Genomic DNA, 27,846 nt, shown 5'->3' with positions numbered 1-27,846 from the left:
CACTCCACATCTTTTCCAAAACCAGACATTTTGCATTTGTGTGTTCCATCATGCCTGCATTTTATTATAAAGAATTTGTCCATTTGATGGACAGTTGCATACACAGGTCATCAAAAGTACAATTGGATAAACCCATGCGCTTACACCAGTCTTGTTTCTATTCATGATATCATCCACCTGTCTTCATCAATGTATAACAAATATACAACTCAAATCTGTAGGCCGATTAAGCAGCATGTGGATCGAGTTATTGTGCTTGCAAGTTGTTTTGTCAAGTCAACATGCTTCTGTTGAATGGCCAGAAGGAATCTACTTGGATCTTAATGTCTGCAAGTAGTTGTACCATGTTGAAAGTTATTAGATGACTGGACTAAAAATAATCGTACAGCTCAGCATAAGCCGATCCAGCCACCCATGGTCCATCGTTGTCATCACCATCACCATCACCATCATCGTCACCATCTTCATCTACAATATACATGAACGGAAATCTTAAGACCATTATCCACAATATTGCACACCATCTGGGTCTAATGCCCCCAGGTCTTTAGCGGGCTATCATGATGTATTACATGAAGGTAAATCAAATGTGTCATTTAACCCGGAAGATTGAGGAATGGTCAATGCTCTTTCAGAATATATCACAGATACAATCGCTGCAAACCTACCATGGTTTATGAGCGAGAGTAAGGCACGTGCACGCGTTTTGCCCAGTACGTTACTAGCCTCGCACACGTACGTGCCGACGTCACTTATATGCAGCGGATCGATGCGTAACCATCCACTCACCCGGTACCGACCTGGTCCTCCACGTATCTGCAATCGGGGAATGAGTGGTAATGCAACATGTCTGCATTTACGTACACATTGTGTGGAATTCGAATAGAGCCATATTATTTACCATGTAAGTTGTGCCAGGGTCTCATCCATGCATCATTTCATTAACAGAGAAAACAAGAAGGCGTCATGCGTAGCACGATACTTGCAAAATCCGCCCCCCCACCCCAAAAGTTTTCCATTGACACAGCAAATTGTCCATTTCATGAAGATTAAAATTTACGATCTTGATCAAAGCTCGGGTCAACAGGAAGAAAAGTGATGATTTTTCAGATGAAAAATGATGACTTTGTAAGGTTGACCGTGAGTTGACCTTTGACCTTTTGACCACAAAAATATTTAGTTTCCATAATTAGTGACTCAATGTACAAATGCTGTTCAATTTTCAAGTCAATCGGATGAAAATTGAGGAATTTAAAAACTTGGCCTATGTTGACCTCAAATATAATTTGTGGTTGAATTCAGTGACCAGATATGCAAGTCATCTTCAAATTTCAAGTCAATTGGATGAAAATTGAGGATTTTAGAAATTTGGCCTATGTTGACCTTTTGGCCTATGTTGACCTCAAATATAATTTGTGGTTGAATTCAGTGACCAGATATGCAAGTCCTCTTCAAATTTCAAGTCAATCGGATGAAAATTGAGGATTTTAGAAATTTGGCAAAGTTTGTGACCTTTCGCCTATGTTGACCTTTTGACCTTTTGACCCCAAAAACAATAGGCTTCTCAATTGGGTTCATCTATACAACTTGGTGAAGTTTTGTGACGATCGGTTTCGAATTGTGACCTGTAGGCCGGTGACAAACAAACAGATGAAAAATCGGTCAGAGACCGAGGACTTGCAGAAATGTACTTTTTTATTGGCCAATTTGGACAAATATGGCGGCCGCACCACGTGCCCGATGACGTCATCATTATTTGTTTTCTAAACTAATTTATTCCTTAATGATGCTCAAGAAATTTCATCTTGATCACATGAAGTTTTGTACTTGTCGAATTATGACATCATAATGGAGGCACCTATGACATCATCATTAACATATTTTATTCCCCATGGAGAGTTCTTTACAATGAGCCATGTCTCAATTTTTTCTATTCAGCAATTTCGGAGATATAGAGGCGCAAAATTTTTCCGTTTTTCCAAGATGGCGGCCGAACCACGTGACCGATGACGTCATCATTATTTTTTTTTCTCCACCAGTTTATGCCGACATGGCGCTCAAGAAATTGCATCTTGATTGGATGAAGTTTTGTACTTGTCGAATTATGACGTCATAATGGAGCACCAATGACATCATCATTAACATCTTTAATTCCCCATGGAAAGTTCTTTACAATGAGCCATGTCTTAATATTTTCTATTCAGCACTTTCGGAGATATGGCGGTGCAACGTTTTTCGGTTTTTCCAAGATGGCGGCCGAACTACGTGACCGATGACGTCATCATTATTATTATTTTTTCTCCACCAGTTTATGCCATCATGTCGCTCAAGAAATTGCATCTTGATTGGATGAAGTTTTGTACTTGTCGAATTATCGAATTATGACATCATAACGGAGGCCTTTGGCCAAGAGAGTTTAAAATTGGGCACAGTCTATTCCAGGGCAAGACACATATGTGTCTAAAGTTTGGCGATTCTATGTGCAACGGTGTAGACGTAGTACTGCGAACAAACAGACAGACAAACTGTTACGGATTCGTCACTTCCGTTGTTGTGGTTTTCATCCACTGTAAACATTTTTGATTCCATGTACTATTATTGTTGTCGTTTAACCCTATCGGACCCGTTCCACTAAAGCGAGCGCTGCTCGTGAGGACCAGCCACTTCCAGCTGTGTCATGCAGTTATATGAATGGTGAAATTCATGTCAGAAGGTTGAGTATGGCCGTGGCGACTAAAGTCGACAGCGGGTCCGATAGGGTTAAGGGAAAATGGAGATTATTATTTTCAAAAGGTAAAAAGTTAATGTTTTAAATGAAACCGGAACAGGACGACGACGAAGAGGAAGAGGAGGAAGAAAAGGTGGAGCGAGCGAGTCGGAGAAGAAGCCTAGCTGCTTCGATGTCTGGAGCGAACGATTGGCGAACGAGAGTCACGAGTGAACTTTGGCTTTCCCAGGAAAGGGATTCCTGCGACAGAGTTGTTATCGCTGTGACAGATCAACCTGCATGTCAGGTTTTGCGGTTGATTCCGAGGAGAATCATCGTATTGCCGTTACGCCTCGAGAAAGGGGCCGTCGGCCATTATGACTTGCGCGCTTGGCGCTTCGCTCAAGGTTTTTCACTTCGCTTCAAACCATTTTCACCGCATTCAGACGTTAATCTGGTGTGTGTGTGTGTGTGTGTGTGTGTGTGTGTGTGTGTGTGTGTGTGTGTGTGTGTGTGTGTGTGTGTGTGTGTGTGTGTGTGTGCAACGTGGCTTTTGAGTTGGAAATATGCGGTTCGCCGAGTGGGAGCCGTGGAACGTCCATACCCGAGGGTGTGATTTCCCAGTCGCCTGAAGAGCGCCTTTATGCAGCTTTGGCAGCGGGACTGTGACTGTCATCTGAACGGGATTCTGGTCTCGATTAGACATCGTTCTGACGATCGCTGGAGCGGATCGACTTTGGCTTGATGCCGGAATACGACTTTGGCTTGATGCCGGAATACGACTTTGGCTTGATGCGGGAATAGAGACATTGGGAATGTTCTTCTTTTCGCTCACTTGGAGCACAGTGAGTTTTATTGTACGAACCTGATGGTACCATCTTAGGAAATATATATTGGTTGTACAATTGATTACTATTGTTGTTGTACTGTTATTCTTGTGTGACCTTAATACAATATTTGTTTGTTGGTAACAATTGGTGTGGTTTCACCATTGATCTTTGACACAGAATAACACATCTTTCTGCCGTGACTCCTCTTGGGACTCGGAGGTACACCGTGACGAGGGGGTTTGGGGAGGAGCACGTAACACAAACAGATGAAAAATCGGTCAGAGACCGAGGACTTGCCGGAATGTTCTTTGTTTTATCGGCCATGTTGAACAAATATGGCGGCCGAACCACGTGACCGATGACGTCATCATTATTTGTTTTCTAAACTAATTTATTCCTAGCTTATGCTCAAGAAATTTCATCTTGATCGGGTGAAGTTTTGTACTTGTCGAATTATGACGTCATAATGGAGGCACCTATGACATCATCATTAACATATTTTATTCCCCATGGAGAGTTATTTACAATGAGCCATGTCTCAATTTTTTCTATTCAGCACATTCGGAGATATAGAGATGCAAAGTGTTTCGGTTTTTCCAAGATGGCGGCTGAACCACGCGACCGATGACGTCATCATTTTTTTTTTCTCCACCAGTTTATGCTGACATGGCGCTCAAGAAATTGCATCTTGATTGGATGAAGTTTTGTACTCGTCGAATTATCGAATTATGACATCATAATGGAGGCCTTGGGCCGAGAGTTAAAAATTGGGCACAGTCTATTCCAGGGCAAGACAAATATGTGTGTAAAGTTTGGCGATTCTACGTGCAACGGTGTAGACGTAGTACTGCGAACAAACAGACAGACTAACAGACAAACCAACCAACCAACATATTTGCCGGAATCTTTTCTGGCAAGTAACAAACAAACAGACAGACAGACCGAACCACAAACGCAACCGACCAATATAATTGAAAAATCTTCGATTTTGCAAGTAATAAAGTCATTTATTTATATGACGAGGACTTCGTCATATATGAATATATGACGAGTCTTTGTGTGTTTGTTTTTGTTACTATTATTATTTCTTATTTTGTGTATGTGAGTGAGTGAGTGGGTGAGGGTGTGTGTTTTTGCATGAGTGTGTTTGTTTTTGTATGCTGAGTGGTGTAGGTTGTAAGGGTAGGTAGGTGGTTGGTTGGTGTTGTGTATGGATGTGTGTATGAATGATCTGGTGTGTTTTGTTGGTGAGTGGTGAAGGGTATAAAGGTGGGTGTTTGAGTGTTCCACCGTGTTTGTTTGGTGCTGTGGATTCTGGATGTGGAGGTGTTGCTGTTGTAGTCTGCGTTCGCACTAGCTGGGGGTGGGGGTCTAATTTGTATGCATACAGGTGTAGTTGCTGCATGTGGATGTGTATGTGCCCCTGCTGGCCCACCTTAGCTGACCGTATCGAGGTTGAAGGGCCGAAACGGGATGATGTTGAGGACCTCGAATGAGGACCCCGGTCAGTGCGACACACTTGTGACCAGGTGTGTTTTGAACTTATAACTATATATATATACCATTTCGAACTTACTTATATATATATATATATCTCTATATATAAAGGAGGAGTGTCTCTCTGTCTGGATGTCCGCTTATAACTCAAGAACTACATGTCGGAGAAAAGTTTTAGACACAGATTCGGAATCAGTATAAAATTCCGGTGGTTATAGGCTACTTTTTATTTTAATATCAATGGTTTAAAAAACCGCGCCAGCTGCAATTCCATGGTGTAGTTTGTGGCGGCGCTATTGCCCCTTTCCGATCCCATGACGCATTGCGGTTCCGATTCGTGATAAGGTCTATGCGCTATCACCGACACTTTTCCACCTTTTCCATACCTTTTAATCAGATTTACCTTATCGTCCATCGTAACCACATTATGCTTGGAAACACTAGCATTATCCTTCTTCAGACCCATGGCTAACACAGACACAGTAAAGGAATACTGTACGTCGCCTCTGTTTTGAATGCGAATCAGCGGTTGCGCGTATGTACAGTATACTGTACGACGTACGTACATATTTATATATTTTTAATGTGCTTTTTATTGTATTTTAAATTGTTTTTTAGCTTCGTTTATTGTTAATTTATGTACTATTTTATTTATTTTAAATATATTTTTAAGGAAAACAAATGTTGTCACGTCCGTAGGAGTGACGTAAAGTCGCACATAATGACAAAATGCGCGCCATTTTTTCGCGCCAAGAACGGAAAAACATTCCTCATTAATATCATCCTGGCCAAGGTTCGTCAAAATTCGGAAATTGCTCTGGCTGTGGCCTCAAGTGGAATTGCAGCTACACTTCTTGAAGGAGGAAGGACAGCACACTCAACTTTCAAACTGCCTTTGGATTTGACCAAGCAAGACACCCCAACCTGCAACATTAGCAAGAATTCAGCAAACGCCAAGATCCTTCAACAGTGCAAAATCATCATCTGGGATGAGGCTACTATGACCCACAAGCAGGCATTCGAAGCAGTGAACAGAACACTCCAAGATATTCGCAACAACAAGAAAATCATGGGTGGTGTGACAACTGTTCTGGCTGGAGACTTTCGTCAGACTCTCCCAGTCATCCAACAGGGCACAAGAGCAGATCAAGTCAAGGCCTGTATCAAGTCTTCTTATCTCCTCTGGCCACATGTGCAAAGACTTACCCTGAATACCAACATGAGAGTCCACCTTCTTGGTGACAACACTGCAGGGGCGTTCTCAAGCCAGCTTTTGAAAGTTGGCAATGGCCTATACCCTCAAGATGCATCAGAACAAATAATTCTACCATTTGGACAGTTTGTTGAAACAAAAGATGACTTGATCAAAAAGGTCTTTCCCAATATGGAGACCCAGTTCCAGGACTCATCATGGCTTGCCGAAAGAGCCATTTTGGCCCCCAAGAACAATGCTGTTCAAGAGATCAACAATTTGCTCCTCCACCAACTTCTCGGTCATGAAAGAAATTATGATTCTCTTGACAAAGTGACAGATGAAGATCAGGCAGTAAACTTCCCAACTGAGTTTCTCAACAGTCTTCAGCCTCAAGGACTCCCAACACACAGGTTGATTCTCAAGGTGGGAGCACCAATCATGCTTCTAAGGAATCTTGATCCACCAAAGCTGTGTAATGGAACACGATTGACAATCCAGCAAATGATGCCGCATGTCCTAGAGGCAACCATCCTCTCAGGACAATACAGAGGAGAGAAAGTATTCATTCCAAGGATACCACTTATTCCACCTGACCTTCCATTCTCCTTCAAGAGGATTCAGTTCCCCATCAGGCTATGTTTTGCTATGTCCATCAACAGGGCGCAGGGGCAATCAATGAAGGTTGTAGGCCTGAACTTCACAGAACAAGTGTTTGCCCATGGCCAGCTGTACGTGGGCTGCTCGAGGGATGGAAAACCAAGCAATCTTTATGTCTTGGCACCAAGTAAGAAAACCAGAAATGTTGTATACTTTATGTCTTGGCACCAAGTAAGAAAACCAGAAATGTTGTATACTTTATGTCTTGGCACCAAGTAAGAAAACCAGAAATGTTGTATACCAAGAGGTTTTGAGAAATTGAAAATTGACAAAACGTCATGTAGGAAATGTACTGTGATATTGCTCTAAAATATACATGTTCTTTTCATCATATATTTGTCTTATTCTTATTCAACCCGGGCGAAGCCGGGTACCTCAGCTCGTGTATATATGTATATAAAAAAATATATGTATATATGTATATATGTATATTTTAAAAAAAAGAAAAGAAAAAAAAAAAAGATAGTCATAAAGCCAGCAGATAAAGGTACTGGCATTGTCATTATGTCGACTACCGATTACGTTGCAGAAGGTAATCGTCAACTACATAGTGATACTTACAAAGAGCTCCCATCCGACCCTACCCTTTTACATCTTGAAGAGGTTAAAAAGGTAGTACATTCTATTCGGGTGGATAAAACCATCAAATCTCGCTTGGTTCCGAAAGATCCTCATTGCCCTAACCTTTATTTTCTTCCTAAAATACACAAGGTAAACAATCCAGGTAGACCAATCGTATCTGGCTGCACATGTCCAACTGTTCTCATATCAAAATTTGTTGACTGTCATTTACGTCCTCTCGTGTTGAAGCTCTCCTCATACCTCAAGGACACAACCAGTTTTCTGACCCACATCCAAGGATTGAACAGAATATACTCACCTTTCAACTCCCAAACCATTTTAGTCACAGCAGATGTTACATCCCTCTACACTAATATTCCACATTCAGAAGGCCTGTCTGCATGCCGCAAAGCCCTCGATACACGACAAGTCCCAATGCCACCTACTCAAGACCTTATGCGCCTATTAGAACTGACACTCAAACTGAATAATTTCCAATTCAACGGACGACATTACATTCAAACTCAAGGTACCGCTATGGGTACCCCTGTTGCACCATCGTACGCTAACATCTTCATGGGAATGATAGAGGCCAAGATCAATGCACAACCTCATCACGGAATCTTGGAAAAATCCTGGGTACGTTATATTGATGACATCCAGTTCATCTGGTCAAAATCCCCCCGTAGTCTCGCACAATTCCAAAATGAATTAAATTTGATTCATCCGACCATCAAGTTCACATTCGACAGCTCACAGTCCGAAGTTCACTTTCTAGACACATCACTCACGCTTCAAAATAACAGACTCGAAACAGAACTATACACCAAACCAACAGACACTCACTCTTACCTTCTCCCTTCTTCATCTCATCCTAAACATACAATTGCAAGCATACCATACAGTCAAGCACTCAGAGTAAGACGCATTTGCTCAACAAAAATGGCAGAAGAAACTTCTCTCTGCCAATTAGAAACACACTTCATTGCAAGAAACTATGACCCTCACTCTGTGCAAGAAGCAATAACCCGAGCAAAACACATACCGAGAGCAGACCTTCTGACTTACAAACCCAAACCTGCAACTAACCGTGTCCCACTGGTAACCACCTACTCTGCTACCTCATCCCAATTGCCAAGTATTCTGAATAAGGCCCTTCCTCTCCTCCATCAATCAGAAACACTCGGCACCACATTTCCTCAACCTCCACTAACATCATTTCGACGTGGTCGGACACTCAGGGACCTCTTGGTAAAAGCAAAGCACCCACAGCCCCACAACAAAGAAACTAGGATCCCTGGCTTCTATAAATGCACAGCAAACAAATGCATTATTCACAAGCATTTACTCGAAGGAAACAAATTCTGTAGTTCTAGCACTGGACAAAAATTCCCCATCACCTCCTATATGAACTGCAAATCTACATGGGTCATATACCTGATCACTTGCCAAAAGTGCACCAAACAATATGTTGGAAAAACTGAGAATACACTCTACACACGATTTAATAACACCCGGTCAGAAATCAATAACTTCCACACCAGTCAGGGCAAATCTCTACCTTACACGATACACTTTAATCAACCGGATCACTCTATAAATGACATTCAGATCTCTGCCATTGAATCGATCACAAATCGATCACACACCACGATTCTGAAACGTGAGTCCTTTTGGATACACAAACTTCGGACAAAAGTCCCTCATGGCATAAATTTTGATGACTAAAGCATGTTCCCACATCAACCCAATCAAATTGTTAACCTTAACCCATTCATTCATTCATTCATTCATTCATTCATCATTCATTCAATTCTACCTTTATATGTCATTTATATAAATATATAAATATATTATATGAATATAAATGGGATATGAATATATGCTTGTGTGTTTATGTATGTATATCTCTATATTTGTATATGCACGTGCACCCTAACTGTAACGCAAACGGTCACTTCCGTTGAACTTGGGGCTGGTGAGTGAACTTTGGCGTGGCTCTTCCTTCTGTATGCATTTTCTACACACATCACACATCTCACACACATATCACCATACATACTTGACTGATATAGATGCCTGCTGTTTTTGTAGACTCAGAAGAAGACCTTTGTTGGTCGAAAGCTTGTCCACAATTAAAGATCGACGTCCTGAAGCTACGTCCGCGTCTTATTTAATCTAACGATTTATTTATTCAATACAAATGAGACGCCCTGCTCGTACTTTGGAGTTTCTACTATTTCTTACAATTATATATACAAGGGCGTGCCCGCACGTACGTGCTTGCCCGTACGTGCTTGCCCGTACGTGCGTGCAAAAAAACATGCGTGCAAACAACAACAACAAAAAAAAACTTTGAAACCACGTGGCAGTAACGACCACAGAACCCCCCCCCCCCCCTCTATTTACATGAAATGGTTTGGTCCACGCAGTAACGACCACAGAACCCCCCCCCCCCCCCCCCTCTATTTACATGAAATGGTTTGGTCCATTCGCAAAGCCAAAGCGAACGGCTTGCGAGTACGGTGACCATACCTTGGGAACCACTTGTCCGATTAATTTCAAACCTTGAAAAGGCACATCCTCGGGTCCCCAGCAATATACCTGGCAAGTTTCAAGTATATCGGACCGGTAGTTGTTGAGAAACAGCGGTCGCATACAGACAGACACACAGAGATTACTGGAATTATAGATAGATATATATATATATATATATATATATATACATATATATATATATATATTGTTACGGTCCGTGCTTAAGGATGTTGTTTGCCGAGCGGAGGCACCGCAGCCGAACAGTTTTTCCCCGACTAAACCCGATTCCCCAAACGTTGGCCAGATCGCGCCACAGCTACTCAATGAGGGAAAAGACAAAGACGACACGGATGTGAAGAAGAGGAAGACGAAGGCAAAAAAAGGTTTGAAATACGATTACTATTTATTACTATTTACAGGCTCAAAATAACCAAGGAGAAGGAAGGATAAGAAAATAATATAGACAGAGGGACGGACCAGAAGGACACAGTGAAAATTACTAGCTTATACAAACTTAATTAAATACCCAGGACAGAACAAACAGAACAAACTCACGTACACGAATGGGGAAATTGCAGGCAGGATTGGCTGGAAGGAGGTGTGTGGCTGGAGCTTGATCCCGCACGGGACGTCGGGCTGGACCTCGACGGCCGCTGATGCCACCGATCCTGTCGTGTGCGCGGGATCACGGGTCGGAGCTGCTTGGTGGAGCCGACGCGCTGGTGGGGGGTCTGGCGTGACGGGTTCTCTCTCCTCGTGTCTTTCCTGGTCCAACCACTCTTCACCACCGGCAACTCAACGCAACCAACGCAACCACTCAACGCAACCACTGACGACCAACTCTGACCAAAACCACACAACTCAGCTCCTGCTCTTGTCATGGACCTCTCTTGTCATGGACCTCTCTTTGTCATGGACCTCTTTTGTCATGGACCTCTTTTGTCATGGACCTCTCTTTGTCATGGACCTCTTTTGTCATGGACCTCTCTTTGTCATGGACCTCTTTTGTCATGGACCTCTCTTTGTCATGGACCTCTTTACGCAACTACTTGCGCGCGCGCCTTTATAGCGCCTCCGGCGATTAAGCCGCCGGCTTTTAGGACACGCCCATCGGTGTGCTCACCTCGGCCCTGGTTGGTCGCGCGACCCTCTGGCTCCGCCCTTGATGACCACGGGCGGGCACGCCTTTCTTCCCCAACCCGAGCACATGTTCAATGGCGGCTTTGCGGCGAAAACAACCCACAGCTGTAACAAACTGGCCAACTGCCCAGTGCAGTTGGCAATGGAGACTTGGAGGGGATGTAATTGGCAGATTGAGGCTTGGCCATGACGAAAGGGGAAATGGAGGTTTGTGGGAATGGGAATGAAGAATGAAGGGAATCTATCTTTTTCACTTGGTGCAATGGAGTGTCATTTTAATGGAAGACAAGGCCTTACCCTAAAACACATAATAAGGATATAAACTACTGAACAGGGATATTATAGTGTCCTTCAATGCATGCTTTATGGAATTAACTACCGGGACGCCCTTTTGACCTTATACACACTGGAGCAAGGAGGGCTCAGAATAAAGCAATAATAATAATACACACAATAAAAAAACACAATCCTCATTTCCGCAACAAATATATATATATATATATATATTGTTACGGACCGTGGATAAGATGTTGTGTTTGCCGAGCGGATGGCACCACGGCTGAACAGTTACCCCGACTAACCCGATTCCCGAACGTTGGCCGGATCGCGCCACAGATATTCAATATGGAAAAGACAAAAGCGACTCGGATGTGAAGAAGAAGAAGAAGAAAACAAAAAGGTTGGAAATACTACAAAATTTATTCTTACTATTTACACGCTCAAAGTAACCAAGGAAGAAGGAAAGATAAGAAAAGAATTTACAGAAGAATTCAGAGACACAGTGCAATTATTAACTTATACAAGCTTAATTAATACCCAGGGACAAGACACACAGAACAAACTCACGTACACAAAAGGATGGAAAGGCAGGAGGTGGATGGCTGGAGGGAGAGGAAGGTCCAACGGGTCCTGCAGCACGATCGGCGCGTTTCGCAGCCGCCGTTCCTTCGCGGCCCTGCTCAAATCTGCCGTCTAGGCCCCAAGCGGCTGTTGTTGCTGCTGTGGCTGTGTGGACGTCGCGTGCTCTTTTTAGGACTCGTCTCTCTCGTCTTGTCAAAGCTCATCTGGTCCAACCACTCAACTCAACAACTCCACAACTTGCACGTCTCCCTGTCCAACTACTCGGCTCTTGCGCGCGCGCTTTTTATAGCGCCTCAGGCGATCAAGCCGCCGGCCTTCAGGACACGCCCATCAGTCAGCTCGCCTCGGCCCTGATTGGTCGGCACGGCCCTCTGGCTCCGCCCTTGATGACCATGGGCGGGCACGCCCTTCTTCCTCGAGCTGAGCACATGCTTAATGGCGGCTTTGGGGCGAAATCAGCAACCACAGCTGTAGCAAACCTGGCAAACTGCCCAGTGCAGTTGGCAATGGAGACTTTGAGGGGATGTAGCAAGAAATGGAGATTTTGGGAATGGGAATGAAAGGGAATCTATCTTGTTTCACTTGGTGCAATGGAGTGTCATCTTAATGGAAGACAAGGCCTTACCCTAATACACATAATAAAAATATAACTATCAACAAGGGGGAAATCTATGATTGGCTGACGTGTATGCTTTATGGAATTAACTACGGGAACACCCTTTGACCTTTATACAACACTGGAGTGAGGAGGGTCCAGAATAAAGCAATAATAATAAAAAACACAATAAAAAAAACACAATCCTCGTATCTACAACACTGCACCCTCCTCCTCTTAGGCACGGCCCGGGCCTATAACTTTAACTTAGTGTGACACGTAGGTGTAGTTCCCTCTACATTTAACCTGACCCTGAGTGCGACAGTTTTAAAACATAAATAAATATGTCCCGCTGCTCCATTGCACCCTACCTAACAGACTCACACCCACAGCTAACCGAATTGCGGAATGGTCTTCAAACTATACATTTACGGTGTGGGCGCATTATTTACAATGGCTCTACTTTATTTACAAAACACAACCCAGGACCTGCGATTGTTCTTTTGGGGGGGAGAGACAGTCTGCTCTGCATCAATGCACCCTGAAAGCACCCAAAATGCACCAACACACCCTCAAGCACCAATCGGTGCACAGTCATCATTGTTCAATAAAATAAAAACAACAAACAAACCCCTAACCCTGCAGGTGGTCTCTTGCTCTTCGGCTCCCTCTGCTGGCTATTTGCTTTCTTCCAGATGTTGTCATTTTCTTTCATTTTCTTACTGGTGGCCTATTTGAACATAAAATGAAATGCACCCAACGTGTCCATTTTTATTTATTTATGGCCCACAGGGGCCGACTAGTGTGGTTCACCTGTGGGGCATCGGTGCCCTGTGGCCAAGGTCCACCAGCAAGATTTCGGGCCTTCATGGCCGGTTCCAGCAGAGGGGCCATGCCCCAACCCATGGGGTCCATAAGTGGTGCTCGGCCACAGACATGTGGTCCATAATGTGGTGCATCGATGCAGACAGCTGGTTCTGGGAGTTCCGGGCACACAATGGCGGACTCACGCACGCTCCCCTCGGCGCCCAGTGGCGCACAGGTCCTCATGTGGGAGACAAAAGGGGGAAAAGACAGATGAGCGAGGGGCAAGGTCACAAGGGTACACATCAATAAGGCAATGCAAGGCGAAGTGCGTACGGAGAGCGAAGTGAGAAAAGCTCGTCCCTACCGTACGTCACCCCCCCCCCTTGTCACCTACTCTACCCTTGCCCTTACCCCATATTTACAAAATCTACACCTTTACAAATTCGTCGCTACCATCACATCTTCCCCCTATACCAAATTCGTCTTCACTCCCTCTATCCAAAATTTGCCATCACCCAATTCATCATCAATCCTCATAAGGAGGAAGACATGGAACAACAAAGCACAATGTCACACCCATGTCATGATGCGTCTCTCATTCCAAACATTTGCATCAAAAATAATTAAAACAACCTGGCATGGTGTGGAGGTACGTCATCCCGGGTGAGTGGATGTAGCTGGTGCGAGGAGATTCCTAATCCTAACTATCCTCTAAATGACTTTAACACACTTTACACTACCCGGGGTCTTTCCCTGCCAAACCATTGGCAATCTTACTCTATGTGGTTTTAAAAACCAAATTCCCATTGACCAAACTGTGGTGCTTCCTTAATTTGGGGTCTCACTCCCCTGATGCAACTCCCTGTGCCCTTGCACAATTTCAGGACTGGGGCGTGTAGCTCTCCCAGCAGGCCTACCCACCTGCACACCTCCACCACTGCAGTTGCCACCCGAGCTTACCTAGCTCCTCACCCTAACCTAACTAACTGGGGAAGGCCCCTCCTGGCTCTGTCACCCCTCGGTGCCCTCTGGCACTGGGCTACCCGGGTCCGTCCTCCGGATCCTCGGGCCCCATCCACAACAACTCTACCGGCTCCCAGAGCCCACCTGCGGCCTCACCTGGCCGACATCCTCACAGTGGTGGAGTGCTCAAACCAACTACACACACTAACAGGCCACACGCCCAGCCATTTCCACAACACTAATGCACCCATCTCAAATACCATTCTCTCACCCGCACCACAGATGCCAATATCCAACCACAATTTACCTATACCCCCTACCTAACACTTACACTACCCTCCCCGGGTATTCGTGATGGGGGTCCATCCTTCCCCCATTCACACCTTCGCACCATCCACTCCACTCCATAGTTTCCACCATACTCACTCCACGACCATCCATTCCAATACTCCATATATTCCACACTCCAGGTATTCCACACTCCACATATTTCACACAACCATTCTCCATACACCTGTTGTTGCACACCTGTGCAATCACACCTGTTCCTCACACACTTTTCACAATACACTTCTAAATACACCTCCAACACTCACACGGCATCATCTAAACTACCTGTTGCCCTGCTAACTTAGTGCTCCCCGTCTTCCCTTTAAACTAAGCACATACCACGTCATTATCATCCACACTAACCTACCTGCGTCCCCACTACAGGTATCATTGTCACTACCTAACCTTAACGTTACCTAAGGTCATCTTCTAGTTCCCTATCATTATATCCTAACCCTCCCGGGCTAGTTTTCACTGCCATAAACCCCATAAATCTATTGCTCCTTTGCCCCCCGCTGTGAGGGATGACAGAGTTGCCATCCCACCACATCGGGCATCTCCCACTACCATCCCCCCAGTCCTCTGACGCTACGAGCCCCCATCGCAAGAGGTACTGGGTCCTGCCTCGGCATCTAGAGCCGAGGCGATCCATGAGGGCGCCTGCTCGCCGGCATAAGGTCTTATCCGGTCGGCATGGACGATCCGAGGGAGGGCCCGTGGCCCCATTTTGATCTTAACGACCACGTCACAGATTTGCGACAGGGCGACTCCCGGGCCTTGCCAGGTGGAGGTGAGTTTTGGACACCTGCCCTTCCGCCTCCGGGGATTAATGAACCAAATCTTCATCCCCGGAGCGTATTGACTCCCCTGGCTCCGGTCGTCATACCTGCGCTTCATCTTGGCCCCCGCCAGATGGAGCTGGCGGCGGGTGAAGGCATGGACCCACTCCATGCCTTCCTCCAAGTGACGTGCGTAACCCTCCCTCGGCGGTGTATCCGTGGTGTCTGGCACGGGACCGCATAGCAAGTCGGCGGGAGCCCGTAACTCCCGCCCATACATAAGCAACGCTGGACTGCATGCGGTGGCTCCGTGCTGGCTAGTTCGGTAGGCCATCAACAAGTACGGGAGATGTTCGTCCCAGTCATCCTGACGGGTGGTGGTGAACAATGCCAGTTGTTGGATCAATGTTCGATTGAACCTTTCCACCATCCCGTCAGATTGTGGCCGCAAGGGCGTGGTTCTGGTTTTCCGAATTGACAGGAGTCTGCACACATCTTTTAATAATTGGCTTTCAAAATTTCGTCCCTGATCGGTGTGCAGCTCCTGTGGAATCCCGTGCCGACATACAAATCCTGCCACGAAGGCCTGCGCTACAACCCCGGCTTCTTGGTTGGGGAGGGCGTAGGCCTCCGGCCACTTAGTGAAATAGTCCATTACAACGAGGATATACTTATTACCTTGGCGGGTGCGGGGCAGCGCTCCTAGAATATCCATAGCCACCCGCTCAAGGGGGGCCCCCACCTGGTGTAATTGAAGGGGGGCCCTCATCCTCCGTGCTGGTCCCTTTTTGGCAGAACAGGCATCGCATCTCCGACACCAGTCCTGTATGTCGCGCCCCATATTCACCCAATAGAACCTCCGGCGGACCGGAGATATTGTCTTTGTCCTGCCCAAATGGCCGCCGGAGCGGGTACCATGCACCTGTTGTAATATGACGTTCTTGAATTTGTCAGGGACTATCACCAGCCAGGAAGTTCTATCAGAGGGAACCTCCACACACTTGCGATACAAGATGGTGCCTTTCAACTCCAGGGTCTGCCACTGAGCCCAATACGCCTTTGTTTGCACCCCGAGGGGGGTGACCTCTTCCCCCTTTGGTCTTTGCCCCAATTTGACCCATTGGAACACCGGCCCCAGAACAGGATCCTCCTGCTGGGCCGTGCTCCAAGCCAACTCTCCAAATTCCTCGTCCGCGGTTAGTGGCAAAATTGGCCCTCTCACCCGGGTTGCCCGGACGACGAGAATCGGGGCAGAATCGCCCAATTGCTCCCTCTCCTCGTGTCTCGCACAAAATTTGCAGTTTTCCCCCAGACAAGGACGCCGAGAGAGTGCGTCTGCATTACCATGGGCCTTCCCGGCCCTATGGGTCACATCAAAATCATACTGCTGCAACTTTTCCAACCACCTTGCAATTTGGCCCTCTGGTTCCTTGAACCGAAGGAGCCATTGCAAGGAGGAATGGTCAGTTCTAACCGAAAATTTCCGCCCGTACAGGTACGGGTGGAAATGGTTCATGGCAGCCAGCATAGCCAATAACTCTTTGCGAGTAACACAATAATTTCGCTCGGGCCTACTTAAGGCCCGACTATAATAACCAATCACTCTCTCCACGCCCTCCTGTGTCTGAGACAAAACTGAGCCCAATCCTTCCTGGCTCGCATCCGTGTCCAGGGTAAATGTCCCGTCACTAGTGGGGTAAGCTAGAAGGGGTGCGGATGTTAAACACCCCTTCAATTTTAGGAAGGCCTCATGGCACTCCCTTGTCCAATCAAATCGCGTCCCCTTCTCCGTAAGCCGGTGGAGGGGACGGGCCAACTCCGCAAATTTCGCCACAAAGCGCCGGTAGTAGGAGCAGAGTCCCAAAAATCCCTGCACCTCCTTGATGGTACGTGGTGCGGGCCACTCCTCTACCGCTTAATTTTGTCTGGGTCCGTTTTTACCCCCTCGCGGCCGATCACGTGACCTAGATAGGCCACCTCTCTTGCTCAACAAAGTGCACTTACTCGGGTTCAGCTTTAACCCTGCCTGTCTGAGGCACCCGAACACCTGATCCAAATTAGCTAACGCCTGGGGGAAGGTCTTGGCATGTACTAGGACGTCATCCAGGTATACCAGGCATGATTGCCATGGCATGCCGCCTAGTACATGTTCCATTAATCGCTCAAAGGTGGCGGGGGCGTTACACAAACCAAACGGCATCACAGTGAACTGATACAGCCCCTTACCTGTGGAAAATGCCGTTTTCTCCTTCCCTGTCCGATCCATATCCACCTGCCAATACCCACTCTTGAGGTCCAAAGTTGTGAACCAGTTTGAGCCCGCAATGGCATCGAGGGTGTCATCAATCCTTGGCAGGGGATATGAGTCCTTGAGTGTCACGTTGTTTAGCTGGCGATAGTCCACGCAGAACCGCGTGGTCCCATCCTTCTTTTTGACCAGCACAACAGGTGACATCCAGGGACTTCCCGAGGGCTCGATCACGCCTGCGTCGAGCATTTTTTCAACCTGCTCGTCAGCTTCCGCCCTCTTGCTCCAAGGGAGCCGTCGGGTGGCCTGACGAATAGGCCGGGCCTCACCGGTGTGGATCTGATGTTTCACCAGGCCCGTACGTCCAATATCCTCGGTGGACAAGGAGAAGAGGTCCAAATGGGACCCAACCAGTTTGTGTAAGGCCTCCCTCTGGGTACCTCCCAACTCTACACTACTACGATTTACCATCTCGCAAATGGGATCGGGCCAATTCCTATTACTTATTGAAGGCTCCCCCTGGGGCCGGCTCGGCTGGACGTTCTCGCCCCTCACTGACGCGACTTCTCTAACTGGGGTGCAGCCAGCTATCTTCGTGCCCCTCACTATAGTGCGTGGTTCTGTGCTAATATTAATTACTCGGACGGCCACCACCGGCCCGTCCGTTTTTACAAGGGTGCGGCCCACGATTAAACCAGGTATGGATCGCGCTGCCACCGGTTCGACCAGGCCGCAGGACTCCTGCCATGTCGGGCGAGCTGACCATCGGGCCGGCACTATGGCCTCGGCCCCTGGAGGGATGGTCACGGCCTCAGGAGCCTCCAGCTCCACCCTCTCGCGCATGCTCACCCCCTCCAATGGTAGATCTTCCACTCCCCATCGCAGGATCCCCCGACTCAAGTCGATTTTACAACCGCCGGCAGTCAACAAATCCAACCCTATTAAGCACGGGTCGCACACCTCCGCCACCCAAACCTCTATCTCTTGCTTTACCGATCCCAACTTGAGGGTCACAAAACCACGCCCTATGATCGGAGCCGTTGCCCCGGTAGCCAACTGCAAACTATGATTTTCCAGACGCTGGATTTTACCCCAGCCGTCTGCACTCGAATTAAGGATCACGGGGCTGATGATCGTGGCGCTAGCTCCTGTGTCCACAACGGCGTCTACCCCCACGCCGGCAATTTTGCACCGAATTGTCAAACTACCTGTTCCAATTTGGCCACAATGAATGACCTGTCGCGTCAACGAGGGCTCCTCTCCATCCCCTACTGCCGAACACCGCCCTGCATGCCCGGCACGTTCTAGTTTCCCGGGCCCTGGCGGGGGGGGGGGGTGTCTGAGGTCGGCTAGGCCGATCGATACTGGGCGGAGTTGAGGGCATCGGCTGGCGGGGAACGTCCCGGCGCGGAGCTCGACACTCCCACGCACGGTGACCCATCCGAGCACAATTATAACACCTTACCTGGTAAGGTGCTTGCCTCCGGTATTCCGAATTTCCCCCCTTGTATGTCCGAATTGGGGTACTCTGTCGGGGACTACCGGGTGCCACCGCTGGAGCCGCCTGCCATGGTCCAGGTCCCGCCAGGCGCTGATCCACTAACCTCCGGACCATGCTCTCCAGGTCAGGGCCCCCGTCGGGGGCGGGCCCCCTTGGGGGGCCGCCCCCCATCACGGGCCCCACCTGAAGCACCGCCACTGCGTGGCGCTCGCCTCCCCGGGCCAGGGGCCTCGCTGCTTCCCAACGGGCTGCAGCGTCGGCCGCCTGACTCATGGTCTGCGGGCGCCACATGGCGAGCTGTTGTCGGAGCTCCAGATCCGGAAGGGCCTGGATAAAGTGATCCAGCGCCAGGCTTTCCTGGGAACTCGCTGCCATGTCCGCGTGTGCAATCCCTACCGCACGGCGAATATCGTGAGCAAGTTCCCCGATGGTCTCCTGGGGCTTGCATTTTCGCTGCGCAAGTTGAGCTTTAACAAGCTCCCTTTGCTGCTCGATACCAAAACGATTAATTAAAGCCGCACGGAGAGCTGACAAGGTGAGAGCACCCGGTGGTAAAGCTGTCAGCACCTCCGCCGCCGCACCGCGCAGCGCCCCTACCAGGTGTACTCCACCTTCGTCCGGATTCCAACCGTTGCCTTTACACACGTACTCAAACTGCGCCAGGTACGCCCTTAAATCACTCTTGCCGTCATACGGCGCGAGTGGGACCTTGTGGGCGCCCGAAGGTCGGACCCCGCGCGTCACTCCTTGCGGGATCAACGCGGGACCAAACCGTTCGGGCTCCCACAGTACGCTATTCCCGGGGGGCTCCCGCGCGTCCCCCGTCCCTCCAAACACTACCCCTCCTGGTGTCGATGCCTGGGCCGCCCTTCCGCAACCCGCTACCCACTCCATACCCGCACACCCTTGCTCACCAGCACCCTCCTCACTCCCCATAGCCAGACCTCCTTGCACACCTCCTCTTTCCATACACTCCGGACCAGTCATACATCTCACCATTGGTCCCTCACGAACACCCGGGTCTACACCACCCCCCAAGCCGACTGAAGCTCCCCTCACATCATATGCATTTCCAAATATATCGCCACTCACCTTGGCACCTCGTCTCCGCACCTCCTCTGCCACCTGCAAACTCTATATTTGGGTAGTAAGCAGACCATCATGATTCGAGCACAGACCTTGTACCAATTCCATTACTTCCTCCTTTATCTCTTTCTCAGCTTCCCTTCGTCTCTTTTTAATTTCACTCACCCCCTCTTCCACCTCCTCTAATTTTTCCTTTACCTCCTTCATTTCCCGGTGCGCCCCCTCTATCTCTTCCTCTAACGCCACCTTAACCGTTTCTATGTGCGTCCTCACCTCCCGGTCCTTCGTCTCCATTACTTCCGTCACCTCTTCCAACCTCGTCGTCAACCCCTCATGTACCATCTGACATTCCTTCTGTGTCGCTATTAATTCATTTTTAATGTCTTTCTGTGTCGCTTTTAACCCCCCGATTATTGCAGTATTCTTTTCCACTTGGTCCACGAGTTCTTTTTGTCCCATTGTCAGCTGTTCTACTCCCCTCGTCAGACCCTCTATGCCCCCCTGTAACCTAGCCGTATTATTCCTCACCTCTTTCTCCATACGCTTCTCACCTCGCTTTACCTCCTCGCGCACCCCCGAGACCTCCTCGCTTACACCTCGTCGTATCTCCTCCATCTCTTTTGTAGATGCCGCCCTCATCTGTCCTAATTCATCCCTTTGGGCATCCAATTTGGTTTCTACCCCGATTTTCACCTCCTCTATCTGCTCTCCCATTTGTTTAATTTCTCGGGCGGATTGCTCCCCTATTTCCCGCAATTTGTTTTCCATCTTGTTTTCTAACCCCTCTAACCCATTTTTCACCCCCTTTATCTGAATCTCCTGGGCAGCCATTCTATTTTCCACCCCCGTTAACCCATGTTTCACCCCTTCTATCCCATTGTCTAACCCCTCAAATTTCTTGTCTAACCCCTCAAATTTCTTGTCTAACCCCTCAAATTTATTATCTAACCCCTCAAATTTCTTGTCTAACCCCTCAAATTTCTTGTCTATCTTCCCAATTTGGGCACTGGTACCCCTCGCTTCATCCCTCATTACCCCCATTTGGCCCTCCAATCGCTCACCCTGAGCATCCATCTGGTTCCCCAATTGCTGACTATTAGCCCTCATCTCGTCCCTCTGCAGGTTGAGGGACGCCTGCATTTGCGTCATAAATTGCTCCATGAGGGCCTGCATGTCAATCCCTCCCACTTGTGCAGCGGGCGCGGCCGCCGTAGCCATGTGCGAGGCGCCATTTTGCGCGCCCGTAACCTCGTGCGCAAGAGCGCCATTTTGCGCACCTGAAACCTCCTCAACCACCTCCTCATTGCCCTCCTCCACATACATTTCCCCGAGGTCCTGGGTCGATTCTACCCCGTCTATCTCTCCCACCGGCATCCCGTTGCCTTGACCAGCCATGGCGCGATTTCAAAATTCAGGTTTTTCTTTAAAACAAAACAAATTTCGGCAGCTCGTAATTTTGAGCGCGTTAAGCGCGCTTCGGGTCCGACCCCGCTCCCGACACCAATTGTTACGGACCGCGGATAAGATGTTGTGTTTGCCGAGCGGATGGCACCGCGGCCGAACAGTTACCCCGACTAACCCGATTCCCGAACGTTGGCCGGATCGCGCCACAGATATTCAATATGGAAAAGACAAAAGCGACTCGGATGTGAAGAAGAAGAAGACGAAAACAAAAAGGTTGGAAATACTACTAAATTTATTCTTACTATTTACACGCTCAAAGTAACCAAGGAAGAAGGAAAGATAAGAAAATAATTTACAGAAGAATTCAGAGACACAGTGCAATTATTAACTTATACAAGCTTAATTAATACCCAGGGACAAGACACACAGAACAAACTCATGTACACAAAAGGATGGAAAGGCAGGAGGTGGATGGCTGGAGGGAGAGGAAGGTCCAACGGGTCCTGCAGCACGATCGGCGCGTTTCGCAGCCGCCGTTCCTTCGCGGCCCTGCTCAAAACTGCCGTCCAGGCCCCAAGCGGCTGTTGTTGCTGCTGTGGCTGTGTGGACGTCGCGTGCTCTTTTTAGGACTCGTCTCTCTCGTCTTGTCAAAGCTCATCTGGTCCAACCACTCAACTCAACAACTCCACAACTTGCACGTCTCCCTGTCCAACTACTCGGCTCTTGCGCGCGCGCTTTTTATAGCGCCTCAAGCGATCAAGCCGCCGGCCTTCAGGACACGCCCATCGGTCAGCTCGCCTCGGCCCTGATTGGTCGGCACGGCCCTCTGGCTCCGCCCTTGATGACCATGGGCGGGCACGCCCTTCTTCCTCGAGCTGAGCACATGCTTAATGGCGGCTTTGGGGCGAAATCAGCAACCACAGCTGTAGCAAACCTGGCAAACTGCCCAGTGTAGTTGGCAATGGAGACTTGGAGGGGATGTAGCTGGAAATGGAGATTTTGGGAATGGGAATGAAAGGGAATCTATCTTGTTTCACTTGGTGCAATGGAGTGTCATCTTAATGGAAGACAAGGCCTTACCCTAATACACATAATAAAGATATAACTATCAACAAGGGGGAAATCTATGATTGGCTGACGTGTCTGCTTTATGGAATTAACTACGGGAACGCCCTTTGACCTTTATACAACACTGGAGTGAGGAGGGTCCAGAATAAAGCAATAATAATAAAAAACACAATAAAAAAAACACAATCCTCATATCCACAACAATATATATATATATATATATATATATATATATATATATATATATATATATATATATATATATATATATATATATATATATATATATATATATATCTATCTATCTATATATATAAAGTAGAGTTGGCCTCTATCTATGATCTCTAAGATCTCGAGAACCCGTGGACGGATTTGCGAGCGGAAAGTACTGTTCGACTCGGGATGGTCCCAGGAATGTCACGGAGACATAAAATTTAAAAAATTTCGGGTTTTAAAATTAGCGTATTAGCACTAGCAGAAGAGAGAGGGATTCGAAGGGAGGGAGCGCAGCGCTTCTAGCGCTTCTGACACAGCACACCTTAAAATTAAAAAAAACTTCGGGTTTTAAAATTAGTGTGTTACGCGTAATTAGCGCTAGCAGAAGAGGGAGGGAATCTAAGGGAGGGAGCGCAGTGCTCCCTCCAGCGCTTCTGTTAGCGTAATTAGCGTATTTCGGAACGTTAATTTTTCAACTTCATTATTCGGAATCAGTACGTCCCAGAGAACCTTCGTAAAGTTAATTTTTCAACTTCATCCGATTGACATGGGACCAACGGCATGTGACAAAGAGTGAAACATACAGGCTACATTTATTTGACGACAATGAGTTCCGACTTCCGACCTCGGTGGGATGACAGGCTGAGTCAACCCCCCTGGTGTGAAGGGGGAGGAGGAGGGGAGGGGGAAGAGAAGGGGAGGGGAACGAGGGGGAAGGGGATGGGAGGGGGGAGGGGGAGGGGGATGGGAGGGGGGAGGGGAACGAGGGGGAAGGGGGAGGGGGAGGGGGAAGGGGGAGGGGGAGGGGGAAGGGGGAGGGGAGGGGGGAGGGGAAAGGGGGGGAGGGGGGAGGGGAGGGGCCCTTCTTCCCCTGGGCACCCCCGCACCCTTCCCTCCCCCCTTCCCCTCCCCCCCTCCCCCCCTTCCCCCTCCCCCCCCATTCCCCTCCCCTCCTCTTCCCCCTCCCCTCCTCCTCCCCCGCTTCCCTCCTCCCCCCCTCCCCCCCCGTTCCCCTCCCCTCCTCTTTCCCCCTCCCCTCCTCCTCCCACTCCCGTGCAAAGCCGGGTACCTCTGCTAGTATATATATATAGATATATATATATATATATATATATATATATATATATATATATATATATATATATGTATATATATACCATAATCACTTCAGGAACATTTTAGCAAGAAAGATGTGATTCGGCGGTGAGTCTTTTTGGAAGGACTTTCTCGAAGTCCCCCCAAATTGTTTTACTATGGACCGTCCACATTGAAAGTGCAGTATATAACCACAACGGCACTCAGTAGAGAGCATACCTCCACCAAGTGAACAGTTTACGTTTTGTATCCCAGAGTAGACCAGAAAATCACAATATAGAATCATATGTAATCAAAATCATCCGTCCACAACTTTTTGAGATATCCTGCTTTATATTGTTTTTGGCACTATCCCCCAATGGTGAAGAATCACTTAAGAAATTCTACTAACCGGATCCGGATCCGTATCTTCACCAAAATCGAATCATTTCGTCATTGTCACATACGCTACATCTATGCCAAATTTCGTCCGAATCCGTCCACAACTTTTTGAGATATTTTGTTCACAAACGGACAGACAAACAGACAGGTGTGAAAACATAACCTCCATCCACCTTCGGTGGCAAAGGTAATACCAGACACTATATTAGAGGTACAATAACCAGCAGCAATATAGACCCACGGAACAGCAAATAACAGAAAAGGAAGTTGATTTCAGACAAAAAAAAACTTTTTCAACTGTGATGGGATGACGGCTTCAATTTTAACCTGAGTCGCACCCTCTTCCACCAGTGACGTCATAAAATAAATCTGAACAGAAGTTAACAAAGTTAAATTAACCTCACCGGTTAACAAGTGTCTCACCCTCGTCCATAAGTGACGTCATAAAGACAATGCTCACGGTAGTTAACAGGGTTAAATTAACCTCACCGGTTAACAAGTGTTCAGATATCTCTCATATGACTAGAACGATTTACTATTTTTTTTTTTGTATACTGAATCGAGGCTCGTGAAAGAGCTAAAATAAATAATTATCAGTTTGAATGAGGTGATAATTAGGTCGGTCCGCACGTGGCTTGTTTTAAAAGGAGATTTAAAAAGAGAAAATTGAAAATAACAAAACCAAGACCTTTGTGACGACACATCAGGTAAATAACAAAACCAAGACCTTTGTGACGACGCATCAGGTGAATAACAAAACCAAGACCTTTGTGACGACACATCAGGTAAATAACAAAACCAAGACCTTTGTGACGACACATCAGGTAAATAACAAAACCAAGACATTTGTGACGACACATCAGGTAAATAACAAAACCAAGACATTTGTGACGACACATCAGGTAAATAACAAAACCAAGACCTTTGTGACGACACATCAGGTAAATAACAAAACCAAGACCTTTGTGACGACACATCAGGTAAATAACAAAACCAAGACCTTTGTGACGACACATCAGGTAAATAACAAAACCAAGCCATTTGTGACGACACAGCAGGTAAATAACAAAACCAAGACCTTTGTGACGACACATCAGGTAAATAACAAAACCAAGACCTTTGTGACGACACATCAGGTAAATAACAAAACCAAGACCTTTGTGACGACACATCAGGTAAATAACAAAACCAAGACATTTGTGACGACACATCAGGTAAATAACAAAACCAAGACATTTGTGACGACACATCAGGTAAATAACAAAACCAAGACCTTTGTGACGACACATCAGGTAAATAACAAAACCAAGACCTTTGTGACGACACATCAGGTAAATAACAAAACCAAGACCTTTGTGACGACACATCAGGTAAATAACAAAACCAAGCCATTTGTGACGACACAGCAGGTAAATAACAAAACCAAGACCTTTGTGACGACAGATCAGGTAAATAACAAAACCAAGACTTTTGTGACGACACATCAGGTAAATAACAAAACCAAGGCCTTTGTGACGACACATCAGGTAAATAACAAAACCAAGACCTTTGTGACGACACATCAGGTAAATAACAAAACCAAGACCTTTGTGACGACACATCAGGTAAATAACAAAACCAAGCCATTTGTGACGACGCAGCAGGTAAATAACAAAACCAAGACCTTTGTGACGACACATCAGGTACATAACAAAACCAAGACCTTTGTGACGACACATCAGGTAAATAACAAAACCAAGGCCTTTGTGACGACACATCAGGTAAATAACAAAACCAAGGCCTTTGTGACGACACATCAGGTAAATAACGAAACCAAGGCCTTTGTGACGACACATCAGGTGCCCAGGACCAGGTGTGCCTGTTCACGCATCAGGCAGGCGTAAGGAAGCACACGGTACGCTTACCTGCACCGATATGCGCGCGTCGTCTCCAGGCAGTTCGAATTCCGACGCAGACGTCCGCAGGTGGAACCAGGTGAGGCGCGCGAGCGGGAAGGCGAACGCCTCGCATCGCAGCATCACCGAGGTCCCACTTGCTGTGCGCGCGTCCCGGGGCGGCGACACGACCGTGGGCACTACAAGGGAGGAGGGTGGGGGAGGACATCAAGATGAGGGCGACCGGAGGATGCGAGGGGTGAACTTCAGGCGGGAAGAACGAGTTTACGATTTGAACGTCAGCGAGAAGGGTAGGCCACCGTGTGCAGGTATCCTGGACAAAGTCCTGCGACCAGTTGCTGTGGTTGAGTTGAGATCGTAGCAGAAGGATTGAGGTGGTCGTGGTTCCTGCACCGTGGGAATTGGGACACGGAGGCGGATTGGGTAGACCCGGTGGGAACGTCACATGAGTGTCGGCGATGCTATGCTCACCTGCTCGACAAGGTCCCTCGTGTCGGACGGTGATGCGGACCCCCGTAGGTCTCCCCCGAGTGAGCGCCTCCTCCCGCAGCCTGCACTTGCTCTCGTACGTCCGTCCGTCCGATCCGCACACCGTCCCCGCTCCGTCGACGCACGCGCAATCGTACTCTTCTTCCTCCCGCAGTCTCTGCCGCCCGTCTCGTGCTGGGTACCGCAAGCACGCCAAGCCCCGGCCGCACGAGCCGTACAGACGGTACGAGGGGCCGACGTGATGGGGTCGTGGGTCGCATGGCTGACCCTGCACGTTCCCGCACTCCATGCAGCAGCCGCAGCGGTCGACGACCGTCCCGGCGGTGCAGCCCCGCGGTGGTTGGCACAGGTTGAGCTCGCAGGTGCCACAACCGACGTCCGCCGCCTGCGAGAGGTACAGCCGTCGAAGCCGGAGGTCCTGCCACGATTGGACGGCGACATTATCCGCCAGCAAGAGAAGAAAGTAGAAGCGGTACGCGGACACCCGTCGTGGGATGACCTGCACCATTGCTGCCCTGTGACGTCACCAGACTCTCTAGACCCTCCCCCCTCCATCGCCTCGCTGTCTTCGTTCCAAACGCAGGACTCTGCCAAACTTTTTCTACAATCCCTCCCACATTCCTATCTTGTACCTTCGCCTTCCAAACATACAGGTTATCACAAAATAGGTAACACGCCATTTTAATAAATTCAGGCTGTAACACACCAAAATGTGAAGAAAGTCAAGGGGTGTGACTGTCTGAAGGCGCTGTACATGGTGGGATGTACACCAACAACGAAAGGTAATCGATAATGTTCTATTTTAGACCGTATTGATTAACCGAATATAAATACAGCAGATTGTGGGAATTTTACCCGAACAATAAAATCCATTGTCCCATTGTCTTCTTCCTTAATGGTGAAAGTAACCCCATTGCCTTCCTTAACTAGATGGTATTCATAGAATACTTACCCTGCGCAGTCCACTTTGTGCGAGTGAGCTCTTTCGTTTTTGAAGGTTTTT

General features: G+C 47.8%; 2 protein-coding genes across 2 annotated transcripts in view; both read right to left on the bottom strand.

The window, feature by feature from the left end:
• DDRGK1 (DDRGK domain containing 1) overlaps window positions 1–27,846 on the bottom strand; it is a 642,973-nt gene that overhangs the window by 170,469 nt on the left and 444,658 nt on the right. The window lies entirely within an intron of this gene.
• Window positions 36–27,413, bottom strand: KAZALD1 (Kazal type serine peptidase inhibitor domain 1). The gene is made up of 4 exons (XM_068111283.2): window positions 26,826–27,413; window positions 26,364–26,533; window positions 669–816; window positions 36–468 (listed from the first exon to the last, which is right to left on the bottom strand). Exons 1-4 carry the CDS (start codon window positions 27,349–27,351, stop codon window positions 371–373), a joined length of 942 nt encoding a protein of 313 aa, XP_067967384.1. The 5' UTR covers window positions 27,352–27,413; the 3' UTR covers window positions 36–370.

The sequence above is a fragment of the Myxine glutinosa genome, chromosome 3 (assembly GCF_964187855.1).
Source record: "Myxine glutinosa chromosome 3, kmMyxGlut1.1, whole genome shotgun sequence".
Taxonomy (NCBI): domain Eukaryota; kingdom Metazoa; phylum Chordata; class Myxini; order Myxiniformes; family Myxinidae; genus Myxine; species Myxine glutinosa.
The sequence above is the reverse complement of the archived record's forward strand: the minus strand, read 5'-3'. Positions and strand labels throughout refer to the sequence as shown.

Bases quoted from the DNA above. Each gene is read 5' to 3' on its own strand.
- KAZALD1 (XM_068111283.2), bottom strand. From the start codon at position 27,351: ATGGTGCAGGTCATCCCACGACGGGTGTCCGCGTACCGCTTCTACTTT. The intron at 817-26,363 runs GTAAGCGTACCG...CCCCGATTGCAG, and splicing joins ACGCGCGCATATCGGTGCAG to ATACGTGGAGGACCAGGTCG. The intron at 469-668 runs GTAGGTTTGCAG...TGTATATTGTAG, and splicing joins ACTCTCGCTCATAAACCATG to ATGAAGATGGTGACGATGAT.